General features: G+C 38.8%; 1 protein-coding gene across 2 annotated transcripts in view; it reads left to right on the plus strand.

The window, feature by feature from the left end:
* LOC101859552 (mitotic spindle assembly checkpoint protein MAD1) overlaps positions 1-22,835 on the plus strand; it is a 37,849-nt gene that overhangs the window by 1,445 nt on the left and 13,569 nt on the right. For both annotated transcript variants that reach the window (XM_005092915.3, XM_005092913.3), the window contains exons 2-7: positions 17,255-17,473; positions 18,761-18,927; positions 19,367-19,549; positions 20,325-20,531; positions 21,052-21,182; positions 22,190-22,304. In XM_005092915.3, the coding sequence (XP_005092972.1) occupies positions 17,278-17,473; positions 18,761-18,927; positions 19,367-19,549; positions 20,325-20,531; positions 21,052-21,182; positions 22,190-22,304 (999 nt within the window). In that variant the 5' untranslated portion in view covers positions 17,255-17,277. The remainder of the gene's footprint in view (positions 1-17,254; positions 17,474-18,760; positions 18,928-19,366; positions 19,550-20,324; positions 20,532-21,051; positions 21,183-22,189; positions 22,305-22,835) is intronic.

Below are 22,835 nucleotides of genomic sequence, written 5' to 3' on the forward strand. Positions count from 1 at the left end.
CTATAACGGTGAACGCGCACCGGGTGAGAATAGCCAAAAGACTCGCCTGCACTATTCTCACCCCGGGTGAGAATAGAGGTGGCCTTTACCAATGCCAATGAAAAATTAAATTTTCATCCAAATTGCTTAAAAATAGGCTTTAACTTTAAAAATGAAATAGAGTAAATTCCAAGAACTCATGGTTTTTAAATTTTAAAAATCCATTGATAAATGAAAAAGTTATTGGTATTTTTTGGTATTTTTTAACCAAATTATGCACCCGTCTCATGTTCACGTTTCATCCTTTTTTCTAGCTAGTAGTATTTTGCATGCTGAACACGAATATATATGGCCTTCATTTTTGCCGCAAATCAATAGTTATTGAGTTATTGATGTTTGAAAATAATAATACATATGACATATGACTTAAAAATTTTAACAACATGGGGGGGCCCCCTAACCTAAAAAGAATCCGGGGGGTTTCAGGGGGGCATGCCCCCCTGCATTTCGCAATGATTTGATTTTCACACAGATGCATTGATTTAAGGGCTAAACTGCCATAATTTTTGCTGTAGAACACATATATGGCCACTAAAACCCTTGAAAATAATTGATTTTCAAGTAAATATCAATCCTAATTGCTGGCATGTCGTTAGTTTAACCTTTCCTTTGACTAACTTTCCTTAACTATACTTAGAAGAGAGTCACTTCTGATTCTGAGCGGCCCAAAAATAACCCTGATTTCCGGCCCAAGGCGCAGCGGGCGATTGGCATTGCTAAACTATTTTTAGGTAAGGCGCCCATTTTATTTGACGTCAGACCAGGATACCCCTCCGATCACGTGACTACATCTAAGTATTGCCAATCGCATGGCACCAAAGATGGAACGTGTCTTATATCAAGCTTTTCTACCTCTCGCTGTCGGAAGTTCTGATGGCTGAATAGACAGCGCGTCTGCGTTTGAAGTCATGCAATTATTTTATGAGCGGTTCCTTCCTGGTTCCGGACAGTTTTTTTTCTCTTCTCCTCCTCCTGACCATGACAGTTTTTTTGTTTTTTTTAACCCTCGTCCTGCGTGGGCCGGGTTTATGTCGCCCGATAAGCCTATTTCGGCACCTCGCCTACGTTCTGGTCCTGAGTCAGTCAAACCCCTGGCTCAGCGCACGCGCACCGCGCATCATCTTAAGTCAAATTCGGGTCCTGAGTCGGATCCCCATTCACGCAGGTCAAGTGTGTGTGCGTCAGTCTGCTTGAGTTTGCGTGCTTTTGTGGCCTTCTTCTAGAACTGCCTGCGATGGGTTTGTAATCGAGGCATACGTCTCATTCAAAACATGCCAAGTTGGTATCTAGCTCTAGATGTTCGTCCAATGAAATTATAGAAGAAATTGACCCACTTAGACATGGAGGAGCTCGAAAGGATCTAGTCAGGAAACAAGACTTTCATTTTTCTCTATACAAAATCTTTCAAATGAGCTTGATTTTGTATGAAATGATACTACCTGATAAAAAATAAGCTTGTTTGATATTTTTGAATACCATTGTGCAGGTACAAAGAACAATTTGAGTGCAAAACTTTCGGGAATTGACCTATATTATCCCCTACTTTCGAATCTCAGGTCATTCATAACAACAAGAGTGTCTAGAAAGGTAAATTCGAATGGGCGTAACTCGTAATGTCTTATCAGCTTGTGAGAGGGGGTTATAATTCATGTGTTTGTAACTCTTTATAAATAGAAACCTATGAAAGATAGAGCATTATTTTCATCATCGATTAACACACTCCCATGGCGTTCATGGCGAAAACCGTGTTTCAATTTCAGTTAATCCGGTAAGAAAACACAAAGACAATAAAGCGTGCTAAAATTGCCGTAAATACGCCCGGAGATCCCCCCCTCCCGAGCCCGATAAACAATGTGAAGAAGAGATAAGCAGCAGCATCATGGAAGCACTGCATCATATCCCATAACCGGTATGCAGAGATGCCAACCAGTACGATTTTACGTATTTTAGTACGATTTTTTGCCGAAAATAGGCGAATACGACTTTTCATGAAAAAATACGCATCCTGGAATGCGAAAAGTACGAGATTCAGTTTGGGCGAGTAAATCTAATTATCTCAAGTCCCTCTTTTGTCAAAATAGTATCAGTATCGCAGAACTGGAATATTTGAAAACCAAGTCCGATGTGGTCAGTAAGTTCATTTGTGCCGGTCGCGATCGTGATATTATATTCGTTCAGCTTTTCCTCGTCCGGAGAGTATGTTTCACTTTCACGCGAATAGACAGCTATGGCGGCAGGTGGAAGCGCATGATACGGAGGCTCAATCGGGAAAAATCAAGAGCTACTTTCGCTTTAATAGTTACTACCGAGAAGTTTGCCAGCAGTTGTCTGATAGGCTAACGCAACGTTTGTGGCATGCAGGTTGTGCAGTATAAACGCAATGTCGCCGTGCAAATAAAATTATAATACTCGGACTCGTCTCTGTGCTGTAGCTTGTGGAAAAAAAAAGAAAAGAAAATACAAGCATCGTCCGATTTTTAGATTGTCTGGTTCGCCATCGTGACCGGTCACTGAACCTGCGCGCATTTGCATCACAAATAAATGCGGCATCGTGTGAGCAAAGACCGTCTTTGGTGGGAGTAACGGCGTTGCCAAGTATATGACTACGGAATAGGAGAGGAGATTATTGATTTTTTGGGGGTTTAAGAAGATACTATCGGGGGGTGGGGGGTGTTAAGGCAACACCAGAGGACAAAAACTTGGAAGCAACTTTCAGAATTTTGATTAGAGCTTTCTGCAAAGCGTGCGTGTGTGCGGAATCGGGACTCCTCATACTTTGCAAGTCTGTGTTATTGAAATAAAGTGTTCGCGTTTCATTGGATGGGTGAAAATAAATTATACCTACGGTGTATGTTGTAGCTTTCTGTTCAAGACTGGCAGATTTTCAGTGTCACTGCATCTTGCCCTACCACAGTTGTTACAACTCTCACAGTGCACGGGTCTACTTGAGCCTTTCAAGTTATCGCTTTTCTCTGAGTTTTAGCAATAATTTGAGTCTGTCAGTTCATAATATGAATCATGATTCCTAGACTGGTTCTTGATAGTCGAAATTCTTGTTCTAGGCCCTTCCGAACTCTCAAAGCAGGATTTATTTTTTATGATAATGAGAGGGGAATATTATATAATAGACTGAAATACTTAAGTCAACCAAGACCCCAGTACGACATTGAACACTGACATGTTATTGACTGGATACATGTATATTGTACGCGTGTTTGCTCCCTTTTTCAAGCTGGTGAGCTAGTAATTTTTTTAAAAGGAAATATTGCTGGACACCCTGATCATTTTACTATTACTGGTCGGTTGGTCGGTCGGTCGTGGGGAATACACATTTTCCCCTGAAAATACACATTTTCATATTTCCCAATACTCATTTCGGTTTTCTGTGGTTGGCATCTCTGCTGGTACGTCTCCTGGAAAAACATCGCACCAAACGTCGTGCCAAGTTAGGTGTATACACGGTCCGTGGTGCAATGCGGTTGGCTATGTTTAGATCATGTAGTCACGTGATCAGAGGGTATCCGGGTCTGACGTCACACAGGATGACCGCCTTACCTAAAAATAGTTTTCGTCGTTCTAAGTTTAGTCGCATGTCCATGCTAGTGTCACAAAAATAATAGATCTAGATCTAGATAATCTAGATAGATTAGATCTTGCTAGGCCTAGTTCAGGCAGGTGGTCTACTAATCTTCAATTTTACCGCATTGTCATTGGCAAATAAAAGGAAAAAAAAAGAAAATAGATTATAGATCTAGATTTCTAGATCTAGAGATTTTGTCAAAAGGTGGGGGTGTTTGCATGAGGTGTGTGTTTTGAAATCAAACCCAACTCATTGAAAAACATGTTTTCTTCTAAATAAAACAGGATGAAAATGGCAAGGAAATAGGCTAGTCAAGCAGCTTGTTGAGCAGCTGCATTGCTCCAGCTACTCTTTGTGTAGCTCATACTAAAATGCGAAAAGACATCTCTGATTTGTGTCCCTTCAGACTCTTCTTCTTCTTCCTTGTTCTCGATGACAGCAGCTAGACAGTCAGTTCGATGTCGCACACAAACTGTGCAGTCCGCTTCAAATATAAGAGACTGCCATAGAGCTTTCTCTCCGGGAAGTACCTATTTGCAACGCCGCGTTGCATTAGCGCCAATGTTAAATAAAACTCTGCGTTGCGATTAGTGCCAGTGCTAAATAAAATGCAGCGGGTTAAATATAAGGCTTAATCTACACTCGGATGTCGGAAGTTCTGATGGTCGAATGGACAGTGCGCCTGCGTTTGAAGTCAAGCCATTATTTCATGAGCGTTGGTACGAATCCCGGTCCTGGAAGGCTTTTTTTTAAAAAAAATAAATCTTCTTCTCCTCTTCTCGACTGACCAACAATTTTTTTTCCATAACTATAACTTGTTGCTTTGTAGTTTTTTATGTAGGTCTAGTGATGAAGCATGCACATTCTGGTTTTGTCCGCAAAAGGATCTTTTACCTACAAAATAGATTAGGTCTATACTTTTCCTTTACCAGTTTAGGCCTGGTTAAAGTTGAATAGTGGCTTTCCTTGGTCTGTGAGTCTAATTATTTTTCAAAAATAGTTTTAGGCTCAGGAGAAGAAAAAAAACCTTCTGGGACCGGGATCCGTTGTCATGCTTTGAAGCACCTAACATTAGAGAATGTAGACAGCTTGTATACGTTCTCTTGGCCTAAAGTTAGAGAATGTAGACCCTACCCCCTGCTAATTTAAACACCGAAACCAAGAAATCTAGATCAGGCGACGTCATGTTTGATGGCAAAATATAAAGCGTCGGAGGCATACGCATGCATCCGCTTCACCAGTTCAACTGTAGGCCTACTGGTACAATAGACAGTACAAGCAACAAAACCGAGGAAAAGATGGCTTCCAACAAAGACAAAAGGAAATGCTTCTCACTCGACTTAAATGTCGAGATGATCAACGACAAACTTGTCTAAAAAAGAAATTCTAATCTAAAGCGCTAATTTTATTGATATGGAAGGGAGGTAATCATGTGGATTTAAAGATTTTTTAGGTAATTCCCCTTTGCATTTCTATAGTGGGAACTTGCCTGCAGCGGGATCGGGCTAGCGGGATTTCATAATTTTTCTTCTGGAACCAAAAGTCCCGCTATAGGTTTGTTCTACTGCAATGATGTTTTTGCTGTATAAAATATATTATTTGTCCATTCATAACACGTGTCGTAATATCCCGATCGGACTTTTCTTTGTCTTGACAAGCCAGCATTAACAGCATCACCAGCGAAATGACCTAAATTTAAACAATTCAATGGCTTTTTGTTGGTTCACTGGACAAGTCATTTTCTCTCGCCGTCGTGTGATTTTGTTTTAAAGTGATGCAGATCACGAGACCCCGAGATGTCGTTACGACTGTTATGAATGAACAACCAATATTTCTGCAAAAATATCACATGCGAGACTTCCTGCTGTTTCACAACCGAGTTCTTAATTGTGGCATAGACATGGAAGATGCTGATAGTGCAGACTTGAAGGAGACAGGAATTAGAGGTAAGAATTCACTTGTCGTAATGGATGACTGGAACGTTGTGGACGTCAGATTTTAACATTGTGTTATGAACGAAACCATGCATTTTGTGATTTACATCTTGTTTTTGATTCTTTAAAAATTTTAAGCCAGTACTAGGACCAGTTGGACATAGCGCACATGTTAATATTTAAGAAAAAAAAATAATCTGAGGATGCGAATGCCAATGAGCTTGTGAAAATAGCTAACATTACGACAAGAGCCAGCATCTTATAAGTCATGAACGATAATTTGACTGTCGTAAAAATTATGAACAAGAGCGGATCTGCGCGTTAGTGTTTGTTGATTACCGCCCAATAATTCTGTTTTTCCCGTTTAAGTCTAGAACTGAATTGACTTGAACAAATTATAAATAAATCAGATGTAAGATCAAAGTTATTTCTAAAAGTGGGTCTTGGAGCGAAAGAGATATGTTTTTGTCATAATTCTTATGAACGAAACTGGAATTTTGTCATAATAGTTATAAAAGATCATTTGATCGTCATTTAAAACTTTGCGGCAATAATGCGCCGGTGAAAATTATCCTTTCTGGTCACCTGGCGCAGTTTACGCGGGGCCTGAGAAGTCCGTTGCAGTCGCTCTCCTGACTAGGTGACCAGATGGGGTATTTTGTAGTGCTGGCTCAGCTGGCTGTGTGACTGCAAAGTGTTAAGTGTTAATCAATGCTCTTTTTTGTTTGGTTTTTCACAATAAGATCCACAACTGCAATGTCTTGAATAATTAATTCAGATTTTAGATCTCAGTTATTTCTAAGTAGGTCTTTGAGCGAAAGAATGTTTTTGTCAAAATTGTTATGAACGAAACTGGGATTTTGTCTTAAGAATTATGAACGACCACTTATTAGTTTTGTTTTTCGTAATTAGGTCCAAAATCGCAATGATTTAAATAATTAATTCAGATGGTAGACCTAAGTTATTTCTAAGTTGGTCTTGGAGCAAAAATATATGATTTTGTCATAATTGTTATGAACGAAACTAGGATGTCATAATCGTTAGGAATGATCATTTAATCTTCGTAATAGTTATGAACACTGGCTACGTGTTTGAGTGACAATTACTGACCTTTTTAGTTTTGTTTTTCACAATTAGGTCAAAAACTGAAATAAATAATTAAGATGTTAGGTCAAAGTTATTTTTAAAGGGGTCTCGGAGTGAACAGAATGTTTTTGTCATAGTCATGCTGAGGTGTACGGTAAAGGACAGCAAACTTGAAAGTGGCGTTGATTATGTGTTGAACAAGTTGTGGTAATAGATTTTTTTCATAACACATTTAAATATTGCACATCAGTGTTATCATTAATGAAAATTATGTAACTTAGTTTGTCTTCTCTTACAGAGATACAACACACCCTCCGACTCCAATGGCAGTTAGTGAAGCAGCAGAGACCAAGTCACAAAAGCCTAGCCATAAAATCAATTTGAGGGAACCACCAGATGTGCTGACAGAATGTCCAACCAAAAGATGTGCAAAGACGAGAAAGCAGTATATGAAGGAATTCAGGGCCGGCTTTAAGAAAAATCAGGAAGAATATGTAGTTTATCGTAATGCTGAGACTACCAGGGTTCGGGATTACAGGGCTACAAGACTGACAGAAGAAACAAAGAAAAGAAACCAAGCCTTGCAACATGAGAGGCAAAGACATACAGGTGAGTTGACTTTAAAACTATTTCTGTTCTAGGGTTATTTTTCATTCCTGACCTAATCAGGCACAAACTCATCATTGCATCTCACTGCCCTTGCTCATTGTTGTCCTTATATGCAGCATTAAAAAAAATGTTAATGTTTTTACGTCTCATTGATCATTTAGGGGGTGAGCTTCGACTCTGCCTGTGAGGGTCAATCCAGGCTGAGAGAGATATGATGTCTCGGCAGAAAATCCCGAGCCGAGATGCATGATAAAAATTATCTCTACATGCCATGGCGAAGTGCCTAACTGTGACACCGCTGACGCCAGTATCACAGTCTTTGACCACTGACGTACATTATACAGGTGTCAAATCTTGTTGCACTGCCTTCATAGGCAGGAAGACAAGGATAGGGAAGTGTGATGGGCGGGGAGGGAGCCAATTGGCAGCGAGTGCTAGTTTGTCGAGTCATGTGAGAGAGAGAAACGATAATTTTGAGTGTTTGCTGGCAGTATGGTTGGGTAAATTTACAGTAATGACTGTACAGCTCAAGACATTTGGCAGTATAAAGGTGCAAATATTTTTTTAGAGACATTCCTTTTTTATCATTAGCAAAACCGAGTCGTAGAAGGGGGGGGGGGGGGGATGTAACGAGGTTTGACTGTGTATCATTTGTCCTCTTTCATTCAGTGTATTTCAACTTCTGCTACACAAATCTGCTTTACCCGACAAAGAGATTCCCTGGTCCAGTGAAGTTTGTGTTATCAGGGTTTGACTGTAGTTTCATTTCTTTCCACCCAAGTTTCAAAATGGCAGCAACGTGATAAGAAATTAAATTTGAGAGCAAGGTGCTCATTGCTGCTTCAGCTGAATGAAATCTTAAGACAAATGCAATAGACATGGGTATAATGGTGTGCTTCGTCCAATGACTCTTTGTCGCAATTTGACTTTCATTTGTTGACTACAGTGTTGACTACATGTGACCCATTTGACACAATGTAGATGGTTTAGGATTTAAGCACTTTCAACCATGTTTTCCAGCAGACTAATGGAGATGAGATACTCAGAAAATAGAATATTTATATCTGCTTCTCATGGGAACCTAACTCAGGTCTTCTGGTTGCACATAAGCAAAGAACTCAACACTGTTTTGACAGATGACAATTATTATAAAGCCTTTGTACATTTATCTTTATATTTATATGTTTTCATTATAAGGCGCATCTAAACGAACAGCGACAGAAGCCACAAGACCTGGCTGCCACTCCAGCACCACCCCGCCAGACCCTACCTGCTGCCCCTTCTGACTGGTCGTCACCTGCCCCACCATCTGACTGGCCCTCACGTGCTGCTCCACTGTCACCTGCCCCACCTGCTGCCCCTTTTGATTAGCCATCACCTGCCCCACCTGCTGCCCCTTTTGATTAGCCATCACCTGCCCCACCTGCTGCCCTTTTTGATTAGCCATCACCTGCCCCACCTGCTGCCCCTTTTGATTAGCCATCACCTGCCCCATTGGCCACACCTGCTCCTTCAGGTCATCAATTTCCGTTTGTGTCCCATGGTGCTCTGCGGGCTGCCGTTTCACGGGTGAAACAGAAATTGAAATCATCGAGACTTCCCGATGTAATAAAGATTTGATCTCCTCAGCCGACAGTCCGACAAAAGATGCCCTGAGGGAGCAGAATGGGTGCATTTCCCCTACTTCTGTGAAAATTCGAAGGAGCATAACCCAATATATCTAGCAGCTGAAACACAGAAGAGACAAAGAATCTCTCTGTGTGAGGAGAGACCTGTTTGCTGGGTGGCATCGGGATTGAAATTAAACGTTTAAAAAAAGAGTCTTAAACGCTGTGGCCTCTATTCCAAAGAAAGTAAACTTAAAGGACTGGTCCACAAACACTTCGCTTGGCGCTCATATGACCTTGTGCGGTTGCAAGGGCAGTAAAACCTCTACTAAAACAAAAAAAGAAACACATGGACTCAGTTGCCTATGACATGCCAGGTAAAAAAAACAGTTTCAAAGTCTGGGGAGCAGAAAAAGCTTCTCACAGACTCCCTAACAGCTGTCTGTAAAAGGTACAAAGAGAACAGGAAGGAGAAGACAAAGCTTTTTCTTGGTACCTTTTACAGCCACAAACCTAGAAATATACTCACATAAAAAAATGTTTAGTATCTTCAATGTTTCTGTGATATTTGCTATAATGCTTGGAATTTGTGCAAGTCTGTGAGCAAGTATTTGAATGTTGAGAGAGATTTGGAAGAATGGATCAGTGAGACCAGTGTGTGTGAGCCACTTACGATTCATTGTGTGAGGGGAAAGTGTGTGTCGTGTAGATGTGATGAAATTAAGGAGAGGATGTGTGAAAGTTTAAAGGAACGACAGATGGAAGAAGTGAGATGTGTTTTGTGGGAGAATGGCACTGAAAATAACAAGAAGCGTTAGATGAAAGTTGTTACAGTAGTCTCCGCCTAAGATCCCGGTGCTTGGGAGCAAGGAAATGCGGGATCTTAGGCGAACCGGGATCTTAACTGATGAACCCAGGGAAGAATCTTTGGTGAACCATGTTTAGGCTCACAATCGGTAAAATGTTCTCCTTCCACTCCACAATGAACTGACGTGCCCCCTTGGTGGGTTTATGACATATGACGAGCAAAGAGTGGTTAACCTTGATGGCCTATCACAGTGCATAATGCCATGAGGCGTACTATTTTCACTTATTATCGTATCATGAGTCTCAAGATTTACGCTTATCCAGTTGCCCCTCCCCTTTACCTGTCGAAAATGTATAGCTTTCCATCTCTGACCGAGTCTCCCCCCCCTATAAAAAAACCCTGCCTTTGTCGTTACACACCATTACGTTGTGAACACATCAATTAAAATTCAGTCTGTCGAAAATTCGGGAGCAGAGACAACTGCTGCAATGGTCAGGGAAGAGTTCACGGTTCGATGTGATCCCGCCTGGAGCGAACGTGTAGGTCCTACCCACCCAGCGAGTGATGCAAGTTTAGGGGGATAGCTCAGGTGTGAGTGCGATGTGTGGGGAAAACAAATGAGTCGGTCAGTTCACACCCCGGTGTGATCCCGTCTGGGGCAAACATTGTATCGCTTCATCAAGTTTTTACACGTGTATGTGATCACATTCATGATAGTGGCTGATTTTTTACGCAACGGACAGTTTATTGATCTCAACTTTTCACTCTTGGTTGATCGACTGTGCCCGGCTGGGTTTTTGTTTCCCAAATTATTATCTGAAATGCGGGATCTTAGCCGAATGTAGACCCTCAGAGCGGGATCTTAGGGGTGACTTCTGTATAGTAAAAATTCTGTTTTCCTAAAACAACGGGATCTTAAGCGAACCGGGATTGTAAGCGGTGGGATCTTAGGCGGAGACTACTGTAAATGTTTTTGATTTGATGTTAAAAGTCTTATATTGATTTGTTGTTTGTTCGCCTGGAATCTGTGGCTTTACATAGATTTACTGATCGGTGGCAGAGAAAGCAGTAGGCCTACATGGATTTTTAAAAAAATCTTCCAGTAGATACAAGTTTGTTTGTTCTGGACTTTGCAGAGAGCTACTATTGCAAAGCCCAGGATGAAGCCCAGAGTGCATATTGGTCTTATCAACAGGTGACTGTTCACCCTGTGGTGTCATTTGTGAGGTGCACGAAATGCAGCCAACCTGTGTGCCCAGTTTGTTGTGTCTCACAGATGACACAAAGCACGATGCTCACGCTGTCAACACCTTTTTTTTGAAGGCCAAACATCTGCTTCCTCTGTCACGGATTTAAAAAATGTTTATTACCGGCAATGATAGTAAATAATAAGATGGGCCACTTCTCTCTTTGAGCCAATTAAAAAAGTGTCCTTAAAATTTGGTGGCGCCCTCTTCACAAAAGCGCACTCTTTGCGAACAGAGTTACCCTACTTGAGTTTTAAAAAATCAAAGTGAAACTAGCAAGTTTTGGGATAAATTTCGGAAGAAGGCTTTTGTAAAATGGTTACGCTGACAAAAAAACTCTTCCGGAGGAAAGGGTGATGGTTTTCTTTGTTTAATTTGACTTTACAATGAAAGGCGAGAGGTCAATAAAATAAAAAAAACCCTAAAACTCCGCACTGAACGTACTCGAACTGCTGATGAACAGCAGTCGATCTGCGCACGCAAGGAGGTGCTATTCCTATTCTTCTTCTGGAAAAACGAAAGAGAGCTTCAAAACAGACTGCAGCGCCATCTGAAGCAAAGAGCATACTTCCTGCGGACACTTTTTAGGCTGAGTGGCCCATCTTGTCTTGTACTATCTTTGTTACCGGTATATCAGATGCAACTCACTATATGTCAAAAAGTATGTTTTTTTTACTTGAGCCACACAGAAATCCAGGTGGAGAAAGTGTTCTTTGGTGCCCGCCATGGGAAGAGCGAGTGTGATTCTCTTGGCGGCGCTGTAAACAGTGTTGCCACAAATTTGATTGCTAGCAATCCAAATATGATAATTTTTAATGCAAAATTGATGTTTGAGGAACGCTCTTCACAATACACTGTTAAAGATCTCGGGAGCTGTGGCAATGTTCACAAGTCCCAAACCTTTTTTCTTATGGATTCATCAGTCTGAAGAGCATTCCTCAAACAAGATTGATACATCGAGTTAGAAATGTTGTCAGGGGTTGCGATGTTCTTGCAACCCGGAAGTTCGCATATTTTTGTACAAACTGTATTCATGATTGTGGGGATTGTGTAAATGGGGCATGGGTTGGAGAATGCTGACCCCGCGGAAAATTGCATTTTTGAAATAGAAAAATTGCAAAAAATTGCAAGGTAAACTGCCTAAAAATTGCAAAAAATGGTTTAATATTTTTAGTTTAAAAAACATGACAATTTGAGTACCGGTAGCATAAAAGCAGAACGGCCTTTTAAAAAATCATGACCCATAATTCAAATTTTATTACAAGATTTACTAGTAACAGCACTCGAGTACGTTAACAATAAAGTTATCGACCAAATATAATATAATACTGCGTGACACAAAATAACGGAACCCTCGGTTTTCGTAATAACTTTTGAATGAAGGCATAAAATTTGACCAAATTTAGCACATACCGGGTACTTGGTTCTTGCAAAGATCTAAAAGTGTAGTATGAGGTTTAGTCTATAAAAACAAAAAATTTGATGGGAGATTTTCAAAACAACCTCGAAATGCAAAATTAGCTTATGCTCAAATCAATTCAGATCCTGTTCTATTTTTCTCTTGAAACCTTCGATACACCAGTAATCTGTGTTTGGATCTACTTCAGATATTTTCTTTTTTAAAACCAGTATGGTATTGTTTTACCATTAAGTCAAATCGTAAAATACAGAACATTTTTTTTCAATTTGTGAACAATAGTAATAATAATACAGATCATTTCTATAGCGCCCACTCACGTGTGAACGCAGCCTAAGGCATTTTACATAACGGAGTGTCTACGTACACAGTAACCGGGCACCTAACCTCAGTGTCTACGTACACAGTAACCGGCAACCGGTGGCACGTACACGGTAACCGGGCAGTTCAGAACTCCAAGTTCAGTTTTTGTCATCCGGTGTTGCCTTCAACCCTAGCCCTCTCCCGACTGGTACTTAAAAAAAATAAATCAATAATCCCCCAATTCCGGAGCCCTATACTTCGCAGCGCACAAACTTTGAATGACCTTTGGTGGCCCCAACCGGTACTCATAATGTGATGCGAAAGCACAGGTTCACTGACCGGTCACGATGGCGAGCCCGACAAGACGCTTGTACTTGTACATGTATGACTTTCTTTTTTTTTTACAACAAGTGACAGCACAGGACAAATTATTGATTTATTTTCAATCCGGTTACTGTGTACGTAGATATTGAGACTAGGTGCCCGATTACCGCTGTGTGTGTAGACACATGCACCATGTACGATTACGAACAATATTCACATGCGCGCGCACACACACACACACGCGTGCACACACACACACACACACACACACACACACACACACACACTCACGTACACCTTACACGCGCACACACATGCACATTACACACACGCACACACCTACTTTCTAGCACACGCGCACGCTTACACACATTAGATCTATAGATAGTATCTTTGGTCTCAGTTTGTGTTGTATAATGTATTCCGGCCTGAAGTTCCGGTTATAGCTTTTAGAGTACGCCCAGTAGGTTAGAGCTGGGCCGAAACCATACGTAGACCTATCGGTTCTTTACTCGCACCATTTCGTATTAAAAATTCTGTTAAAATTAAAATGTTGATGTATTTTTTGCCTAAAATTGCAAGAAATTGCGAAAATTGCAAAAAATTGCCGGTTTATTGCAGAACTCGACGAAAAATGCGGCCGCAAGACCACGATTTCCTGGCGGGGGCCAGGGAATGGGAGTATGTAAAAACTGGAGCAGATGTTGAAACTTATCAAGGCAACACTGACTCCCGTGACAAGTTGAGGGGGAGGCTGAGACTGAGAAGCTGAAAGTTGGTGCTTTCCACCTTGTCATGTGGAATGGGAAAAATTATGTAGCCCAGATTGTTGCCCTTGATGGAGACTGGGTTCAACTCAGCTTCATGAAGTGGCATGTTGGGAAACTTCGCTGGGGTCAAGAACACTTGTCATGGGAGGACAGACTTGCTATGTTGGGGAAACTGAGCTTAAAATGGATGGGGGCAGTAGGACTCAAAGGAATCAGTTGTACACATACACGGTCAAAATGTCATTTTAAATGTTGTCATATATTTTTGTTTAAATGTATTCTTTTTTTCCATATCATGTGTATATGTGTGCCTTTAGTCTTATTTCTGTCTCGACTGATGTTAACATTACTTTAGTCGGTTTTGTATAGCCAAAAATAGCATGTACATCTATGTACTATGTAGATGCCATTATTAAAAATATATATTAAGGGCTTGTGAATGTGAATTAGCTAGGAAATATACATGCTTATATATTATGAGGAAAGTCTCTTAACCCTATCCGTACGCCCTGGGGTCATTTTGTACCCCCGAGGTTGTATTCTTCACATTTTAAAATACTTCTAGCACGAAGATCTCTTTGAAACTTTCAGTATTTCTCAAAAAATCATTTTGATTTTGACAGACTGCTATGCAAAAGGTACGGATCGGATAAACAAGTAAATTTCCTCTCTGAAAGTGGTAACACAGAGTTCCCCACGTCGTATGGATACGATAGTAAAACACGACGTACGGATAGGGTTATTGACAATCATTTTATATAAAAGACAGATGAGTGTTAATTGTTTTGGTTCAGTTTGTTTTCATCCGTTATGAATGGACCATCAATTATTTTTTCAGAGATTTTCAAAGGTAAATAAGCTTTCAATTTATGTACATATTCATATTTATGAGGAATCTTTCATTTATGAAAAGCAATTATGTAAATAACAGACTAGTTATGCCAAATTTAGGGTCCAAACTGGAGTTTGTCATATATAATGGTTATGAACAAACCTGTTATGTATCACAACATACTCTATGACTAGTTTTTTTTAAAAAAATAGTTGTTTAATGGCCTTCATATAATCATTTGCTCACGTTCAGACCATATTATTTTTTTGTTATTTTTATTCTTAAACACATTCCTTGTCTAAGAAACATAACTTATTGGATGACTTATTGTAGCATGTTGTTCGTTCATAACCATTATGACATTAAAATGTCATTTGATCTATATTAAGTATGGCTTTTTATGTTTTGTTATTCCTATATGTGTTTTTAAACGTTGTTTGCTATATTTCAAAATAAAACTGCAACCTGGTTGAGAAAAGTGCATTTTTTATTCATGTATTTATGTCATCGTTGTTATGAACATACTTTTCACTATTAGTATTATCATCACTTACGCCAGCAAAACTAGAAAAGCGTTGTATATGCAGCTTTGATAGTTACTGAACCTGTAAGAGCAATCATTAGGCTATATAAAATAGATATTTAAAGAGTTGTTTCATAAAGTTGATATTGAACCTCATTCGTCACACCTGGGTCTCCCACCTTTTGGCAAAGGCTCAGTAATAATTTATAGTAGTTTAGTAGTAGCCTAGGCCTAGTCTTGTCTAGTCTTTGCTCTTAATCAGCGCCCTTCCCAGAGGTGCGACCTTTGTCTACTGATAAGACCAATTTCTTACAGCTAGCGTTCCCCACGCAGCGTCAGGAGGGCTTCTAGGGTAGGGCTACTCAGCTGTCAGAATGTGTGACATGTGTGTTTTTGCTATGAATTGATGAATACCGTGGGGGTGTGTTAATCAGTAATGGAAATGATGCCCTATCTTTTATAGCATACTCAAGCTTTCTATAAATAAATGTTATGAATGCTTAGATAAATAACCCCCTCTCATAAGTTGACAAGTCAGTACGAGTGAGTGGTTATGCCCAACATTGTAGATGCTATACAGTACAGTATTAGTATTATTGTTGTTAATGTTACAAACAATCTGGTGTTCTAAAGGAAAAAATATAGGTCAATTAAATATGTTTTGCTCTCAAATTTTTTCTTACTTGCTGCACAATGGTTTTCAAAACCATCAAAGGGGGCTCTTGCGGTATAGGGGTTCTGGTGTTCGCCTCTCTTTCAATAGGTCCTGGGTTTGAAAGCTGACAGCAGCGGAAAATTTTCTTCTCTAAATTTGTCTCCTTTGACCTCTTTTCCTGCTCTCTAACCATGTACTGTTGTCTGCTTTTGTCTCCACTTTCTTCTCCACCCCCCTCACCCTTTGCCCCTGCCTCTGGGCTTCTGGTTCTTTCTGCAGCCTGTCTACTGTTACTCCTTGGCACCTTCTTACTGCTGTCTTTTAGCCACACCCCTGATCTTAAGGAAGGTCAAACACATAGCCTTCTCAGATAAGGATGAAAATTCTCGGAGTGCAAGTTGCGCACATTAAAGATCCCTTGGTGGTCCAAAATCAATCGGACGCCACCTGGGCAAAATTCAAAATTAATTCCTCCTGCCAAACTGAAAATGTTTAATGTGTATTGCGCACTGATCTGACCGTATCAGTTTTGAGCACCGTGAAACACTTAACAAAAACAAAAAAATCATCGAATAGAATTATTTTGATCAGGTAATGTCATTTTATGAAAATCAAGTGCCTTTGAAAGATGTATTTAAAACTGAAAAGTGGAAGTCTTGTTTCCTGGTTATCCTTTCGAGCTAAGTGGGTCAGATTGTTCAAATTTCATTGAAGGAACATCTAGAGCTACCAACTTTATGTGTTTCGAACAAGATGTACGCCTTAGTATAGAACCAACACAGGTGGTTCTAGAAGTAGGTCACAAACATAAGCAGACTGACGAACATTCACTTCGGCTGCAGAAATATTAGTCCTGAGTGTGCTCTTTCAGAAAATCATAGTGAGCAAAAATCCCCAGGGGGGGGGGGGGGGGGGGGTTCCAGTAGCCCATAGTCTATATGGGACCCATGAGAAAGCGAGTGCTGAAATAAGGCTATCTGTGTGCATAAATATGGCCCAGAATTAATTCCAGTGCAAATTTACGTATTAGTTTTTAGATTAGATTTGCTGTTTTCATGTGAATCAATTTTGAACTATATTACTTGTAAAATATTGCAATAGACCTTTGTTGTACGTAGGTGGTAGCCTAATATTTCACAAAACTCTGTGGGGTTTTAGGGGAGCAGTCCCTCCTCTTCTAAATTCAGTCTGTGATTGACCAAGTTTTGATTCAATATGAATGAGACCAATGACCATAACTCCTGCCCAGAACAGAGCTAAATTATATCATAATCAGGGATGCTGTCAGTAACTTTTTATTTGGCTGACATCATTGACTGATGCCTCAATCTTTTCTATTGTTTTCTTAATTTTACAACAATTCCTTTCACTGAACTACAAAAAGTGATTTCAGGACATCTTCGGCCAGGTGTAAATATAAGAATGTAATATGTTGGCTGTTGTGTGTTTACAGAGAGCAAATTTATCTTGACAACAATTAGTTACGATAATTGCATACTACTTTTTACCTTTCATTTCAGGATTGGCACATTGTGAATTGAAAATGGATTCTTTTGAGGATAACACAGAATTGGTGAAGATGAAGAGGAAATTTGCTGCCTCACACGACGAAGACGACACATTTAATTTCAGCAAAACGCGCCATAATCTTCTCCGTGATTTTGATGAAACCCCTGCCAAAGTGAGAAAAGCTTCTGAAATGACAACTAAAGGTCCACTCTTCGGCAGTAAACCGAAAGGTAATTTTTATCTCATAATGTTACTGTGTTGGTTAATATTATTATATTATAAGTGGCTTTGTATTCCTAGAAGTAATATTATTACTATTAACTGTGAAAGTTTATTACTGAAGATGCCGATTAATGTCAAGTTCATTTCAAACTTATGTGGATACCATTTCCCTTGCTCCACAGGACTATTTTCCTGTTGCTAGATGTTGCCTTCTGTCAATTTTGTTCTTTATGTGTATATAATCATTTGCTGTTTTTCTATACTCTTGACATTCTTATTCTGTCTTTTATCTGTTTGATATTACTCTGCTATCTTTCAGATAGTTTTCTTAGTGATTTTCCTGTTCTAGCTATTGATCAATATGCTTTGTCCATTCATTTTTTTGTAATAAAGTGAAAGTTCTGTTTAAGAAGAAAAGGGGACTTTAAAGCAAACAAGGATCTTAGCTGCAACTACTGTATTATTTTGATCTGTTCCTGGTGAAATGTGTTATCCTGTTTACATGGACTCAAGAACATGTGGACCCAAGAACATGTACCGGTTTCTTTTATTTCATTATTTTGATGAGCCCCTGATTTCTCCATGACTTTACATTTGTCTTTTTTTTTTCAAAAAGCTACTCCATATATATGTCTGGACTGGAAGTCATTTTACTATCTGTTGTCATTTCAGTTCAGTGTATTATTTGGCCAGGTACTTAATATCTGTGGTCCTCCTTCTTTTCTTTTTATGTGGTGTCGGTGGCCTAGTGGTTAGGCCACCGGACTTGTAATCGTGAGGTTGCGGGTTCGGGGGTTTGAGCCGCGGGCCTGACGTTATGTCCTTGGGAAAGGCACTTTACACGAATTTTCCTCCCTTCACCCAGGTGGGAATAGGTACCCAGCTATAGACAGTGAAAGATCTTGTTAGTATGTTAGTGTTTTAGCCCCTGTATGGCAACTTGCACTTTATACTTCCCAGGAAGTTGAGGTTGTTTCAGAATGCTCTCAGATCTGGTGGGGTAATTGTATAGATTGGGAAGAGCATAGAGCTTGCTGTTGAGAGGGGATTTACACAATACGAATGCTATCTATTTTTATTATTTTATGTTACTCTCTGGCAACTGCTCTATTTTCGGCACTTATATGACATATTTTTGTATTGCTAGCGCTGTACATTTTTTACTAAAACTGAAGAAAAACAACAACTTTGGGCTTGCTACATTATCAATGTAAGTGTATATTTTTGTATTTATTTTGTTTGATTCAGCATGGTAAAATTGATTTTTAAATTGGGTTGTTTGCCCTTTTCCATAGATTTTGCTGTAGCAAGAAAAGAAGCGAGTTTGATGGAAGCAGAGATCATTACCTTGAAAACCTCAATCACTCAGCTGCAAGATCGTCTCTCTTCCTCTGAAACTGTTTCACGTCAATCTCAGATTGATCACGAAAAGGAAATTGCGAAGTTCAGAGCTGAAAAAGAGGTTAGTTGCAATGTTCATAGATAAAAATTCAGGATTTACATGTGAAAAAAAAAGTATTCTCCTTAAACAAGATTTCAACCAGGAAACAAAATCAACTTGATCCAAAAAGAGAAGGAGTAAAGCAGAAAAGGAATAAAGAGGATTTGAGTGAGATGTATTGTTGGCTATACACAATCATTAATTAAATAGAAAACTCTTATTATTTTTCTACTCGTTCTTTTAAAAAAATGCTTTTGGTTTCTGTATTGTACAACTGAGTCATTAGAGGCATTGGAAAATACATATGAACAGCGGTGTTTGGTTGTGGTATTGTGTGGCGTGATGTAGCATTGTACTAACTGTACACTATATGATTTTTGTTAGGCTTGAAAGCTTTGCTTGCAGATTGAATTGAAGTGTAATAACTGGATCACTTTCATTTGTCATCTGTAACAATCAGAGAGATGCTAATAAAGTGAGTGAGCTTCACTCGAAACTGCAGTATGTCATGGAAAAAGAGAGAAACGCCAGAGAGACGCTTAACAGCCTGGAGAAAGACCTGTCAAGTCAGAAATGGGAAATGGATAAGAAGATTTCTGCTGCTCAGAAAGAGAAAAGAAGTGCAGAGGATAAAGCTCAGGCGGTAAGAGAAAGCCTTTCGTGTAGAGGATTTTTTCAGTCCAACATGCATGTAGCGAAATCGATGTGATGTGGAAATCTTTTCTGTATGTACGAATTTTGCAATGAAGTTTTAAATACAAAGAATATACATGTGTAATAAAAAATTCGGCATCTGAAAATCTGTTTGCTGTGTGCCTGTTAGACTATATTTTTAGTTTCTAGCACTATCAAAATGAGATTGTACAAACTGGTGCATCAACTCTACGCAATGATTAAAAAAAAATTTTTTTTAAATGTCAGTACAAGGAGCCGATAAAATGAAAGCCCTTCTAGCTACATTACTATTATGTTTAATTTGATTTTAAGTCGTGGCTACATAATAATTCGTTTTGTGTTTTGAGGCTGCCTCACTGTCATTGCATTTTGATAGGAGGAATGGAGTGAAAAAGATTTGGAAAAAGAGATCTCAAATTTCTTTGAAGACTTTAAGTTACTTTAACATATATAGACAATGGACAACAGCATTAGTAACATGAAATTTATGTGAGCTTCATATGTCACAGCAGATTGGTGGACCTTGATTGTAGATCTCAGAATCATACGAGTCACCAACATTAAAAGATCTTTGAATCATACTAATCACCAACATTAAAAGGAGGAGAGTAGGAAATATGGGGATTTTTCTTTTGAGGGGTCACTCTACATTTTATCTCATGACAAATTAATTTTGTTTTAATCAGTTTTGCCTGCTTGTGAAAATTATATGAACTTGTTTTTTTTTCTTTGCCTGATTTTAGCAAAAACAAAAATGGCACGAGGCTGAGTCAAACCTCCATGACCAAATTATTCAGCAAAAGAAAGAAATCATCAAACTTCAGAGTATGTATGGTGAGGCACAAGCTCAGCTTTCCTTAAGAGAAAGACGTGATACAAGCAACACTGTGCATCTCTCAGAGGTGGATGATTTGAAGAAACAGCTGAAAGCTGCCCAGGAAAAAGTAAAGGTATGTCGCAATGTGACTTTTGTTCCACAATAGCAGTGAAAATTAATAGCTTGTTTCGTTTTTTGAAGTGCAATGTGCACTTTTAATGGCTATATCTACTGTAATTCTTCTGCTCTTGCTTATGTTTTAAAATTTAAAAGCTTGTACCCCTTATGAATTCGCTTGTTCTTGGAGGTGATTATGATTTTCTATTCATTTTTTAATGGTTAAATTGGAGAAACTTGAAATGGAACATGATTCAGTGGGTTCATTTTGCTCATTATAACTCTTGGAACAATCACTGATTGTAAAGAGATGAATATTAATGACATTTAATAATTTAATAGGGAAAGATCAGGATGGAAAAAAGAGTATTGTTCTTTTTTTACCTTTTGTTTATATTCATTTTAAGTGGTAACTGATATTTTCTTGTGTTGTTGAAGACCCGTCTTCTGGACTTTGTCATGTACTACTAGATAATGTAACTCAATAAAATGCATGACACATTTTATTGTCAAGGTTATTTATTTCCCCCCTCAAGGCCCTAGAAAGCCAGTTGGCAGAGCATGCTGACAATCTTGTGGTTACAAAAGCTCTGAAGGAAGACCTAGATCTTGTACCCAAAATGAAAAGTGACTTAGAGAAGTTGCGATTGGACAACGAGCAGCTAAGGTACCTTTTCTTAGAAATGTTTTTCTTCTATGATGCCTTTCTAGATTTCAAGGGTATTTGACCATACCACCGGTTTCTCTTTTTTGAAGCATCCACTCCAATTGGATTTGTTTTAGCTTTTCAGGCGACCTGATAATGCTGTCAAAGGTTCTTTTCTTAATAATTTATGTTGATAAAAGTTGCTGCAATTTTGGTTAAGAATTTATTTAGAAATATCTGGGCAAACCTGCTTTTCTTTAATGTGCACAATAAACATTCAGCTCTTCAGCATTTTATGTCATTGTTCAGAAAGACGATGTTGTAGATTCCACAGAGCCAGTTTAGAAAATAAAATAAAGTTCTGCTTATGTCATGATGTGGTTGATTTTGGGGCATGTAAAGTTTTTGGTATCATCTTAAAGCTTGCTCATTTGTCTTGCTTTTGATGAAAAAAATACCATTGATCTTGAACAAAAGTCAAGATATTTGCAATTGAAAGAGGTGGAGATCGTCCAGTTTCATAGGTAGGATTAGCAAAAAAATAGTCACCGAGGTATGGTGTCTTCCAAAGTTGAAGAGTGCTTGGAAACTGAAGATTAACTCTTTTTTTTTGGTGCCTTTACTCAATATTTTTTTTCAGCCAAATCTACATAGAAATGTGTTTGTAAATGGACATAAAATACAAAATGTGTTGAGCCAAAGAACAAAAATTCTATAAAAATTGCCGAACCGGTGGAAGAATGCAGATTTCTTCGATTTCATCATTTTGACGAGGGCCCGATTTTACCATGATGCTTTACATATATATAAAATTAACTTTCCAAAGTATTTTCCATTTGTATTTTATGAGTCTATAGCCAATTACTTTTACAAAATGTTCGAAAAGACCTAAGGCTTACCAAGAAATATATCGCTTTGAGAAGCTTACTGCGATATGTTTTTTTCAGTTGTTTGTTTTAGTTTGCCATGGTTGTTATTATTGAATACCTTTGGAAACCCATTCTGAAAATTGGTATTTCATCCAACAGGTATAATGAGCAAAACTGCTTGTTGCTTGAGGAAGAGGTACGGAGTTTGAAAAAAAAATTGGAACTTGCAGAAACAGAAAATAAGCGGATCGTTGAACTCGAGGTTACCAATGAGGTATGTCATAAATGGTGTCTGTCATATATGAAACTATCTAGGAAAACTTCACTTGGGTGGCTGTTTGGAGATCTGGGCATGGTTTGCTCCTTTTTTACCATCAAACTTATCTCTCCTCCTTTTCCTTGTATGGTACTTTCTGGCTAATCTTTGACACTATAAAATGACCTATTTGTATTGCAAGTGTTGTAAAGGCTACCTAAATTAAACTTTTAAAAAACCAACAACACTGTAGTTCATTTCATTGTGCTGGTTCTCTTGGTAAAACCTTCACTAGCTTTTAGTAAGCTCATTTACTGACATACATCTATTTTCTCTTTTTATTGAAGATCCACCTCATCCCACATTCAGTTACTTGTTCTTCCTGATTAATCTTTATTTCAATGTGTATTTGGAAGAAAGTAAGTTTCATTGGAATCCATGCAAATGTTCGTTATTTTTTTAACCCTTTGAGTAGGTACCAGAAACTAAATTTTCAAAGTAGTTGTATGCCAAATTTATCAGTTACATTTGAAAGGCCTATATCCACTG

The sequence above is a fragment of the Aplysia californica genome, unplaced genomic scaffold (assembly GCF_000002075.1).
Source record: "Aplysia californica isolate F4 #8 unplaced genomic scaffold, AplCal3.0 scaffold00055, whole genome shotgun sequence".
Taxonomy (NCBI): domain Eukaryota; kingdom Metazoa; phylum Mollusca; class Gastropoda; order Aplysiida; family Aplysiidae; genus Aplysia; species Aplysia californica.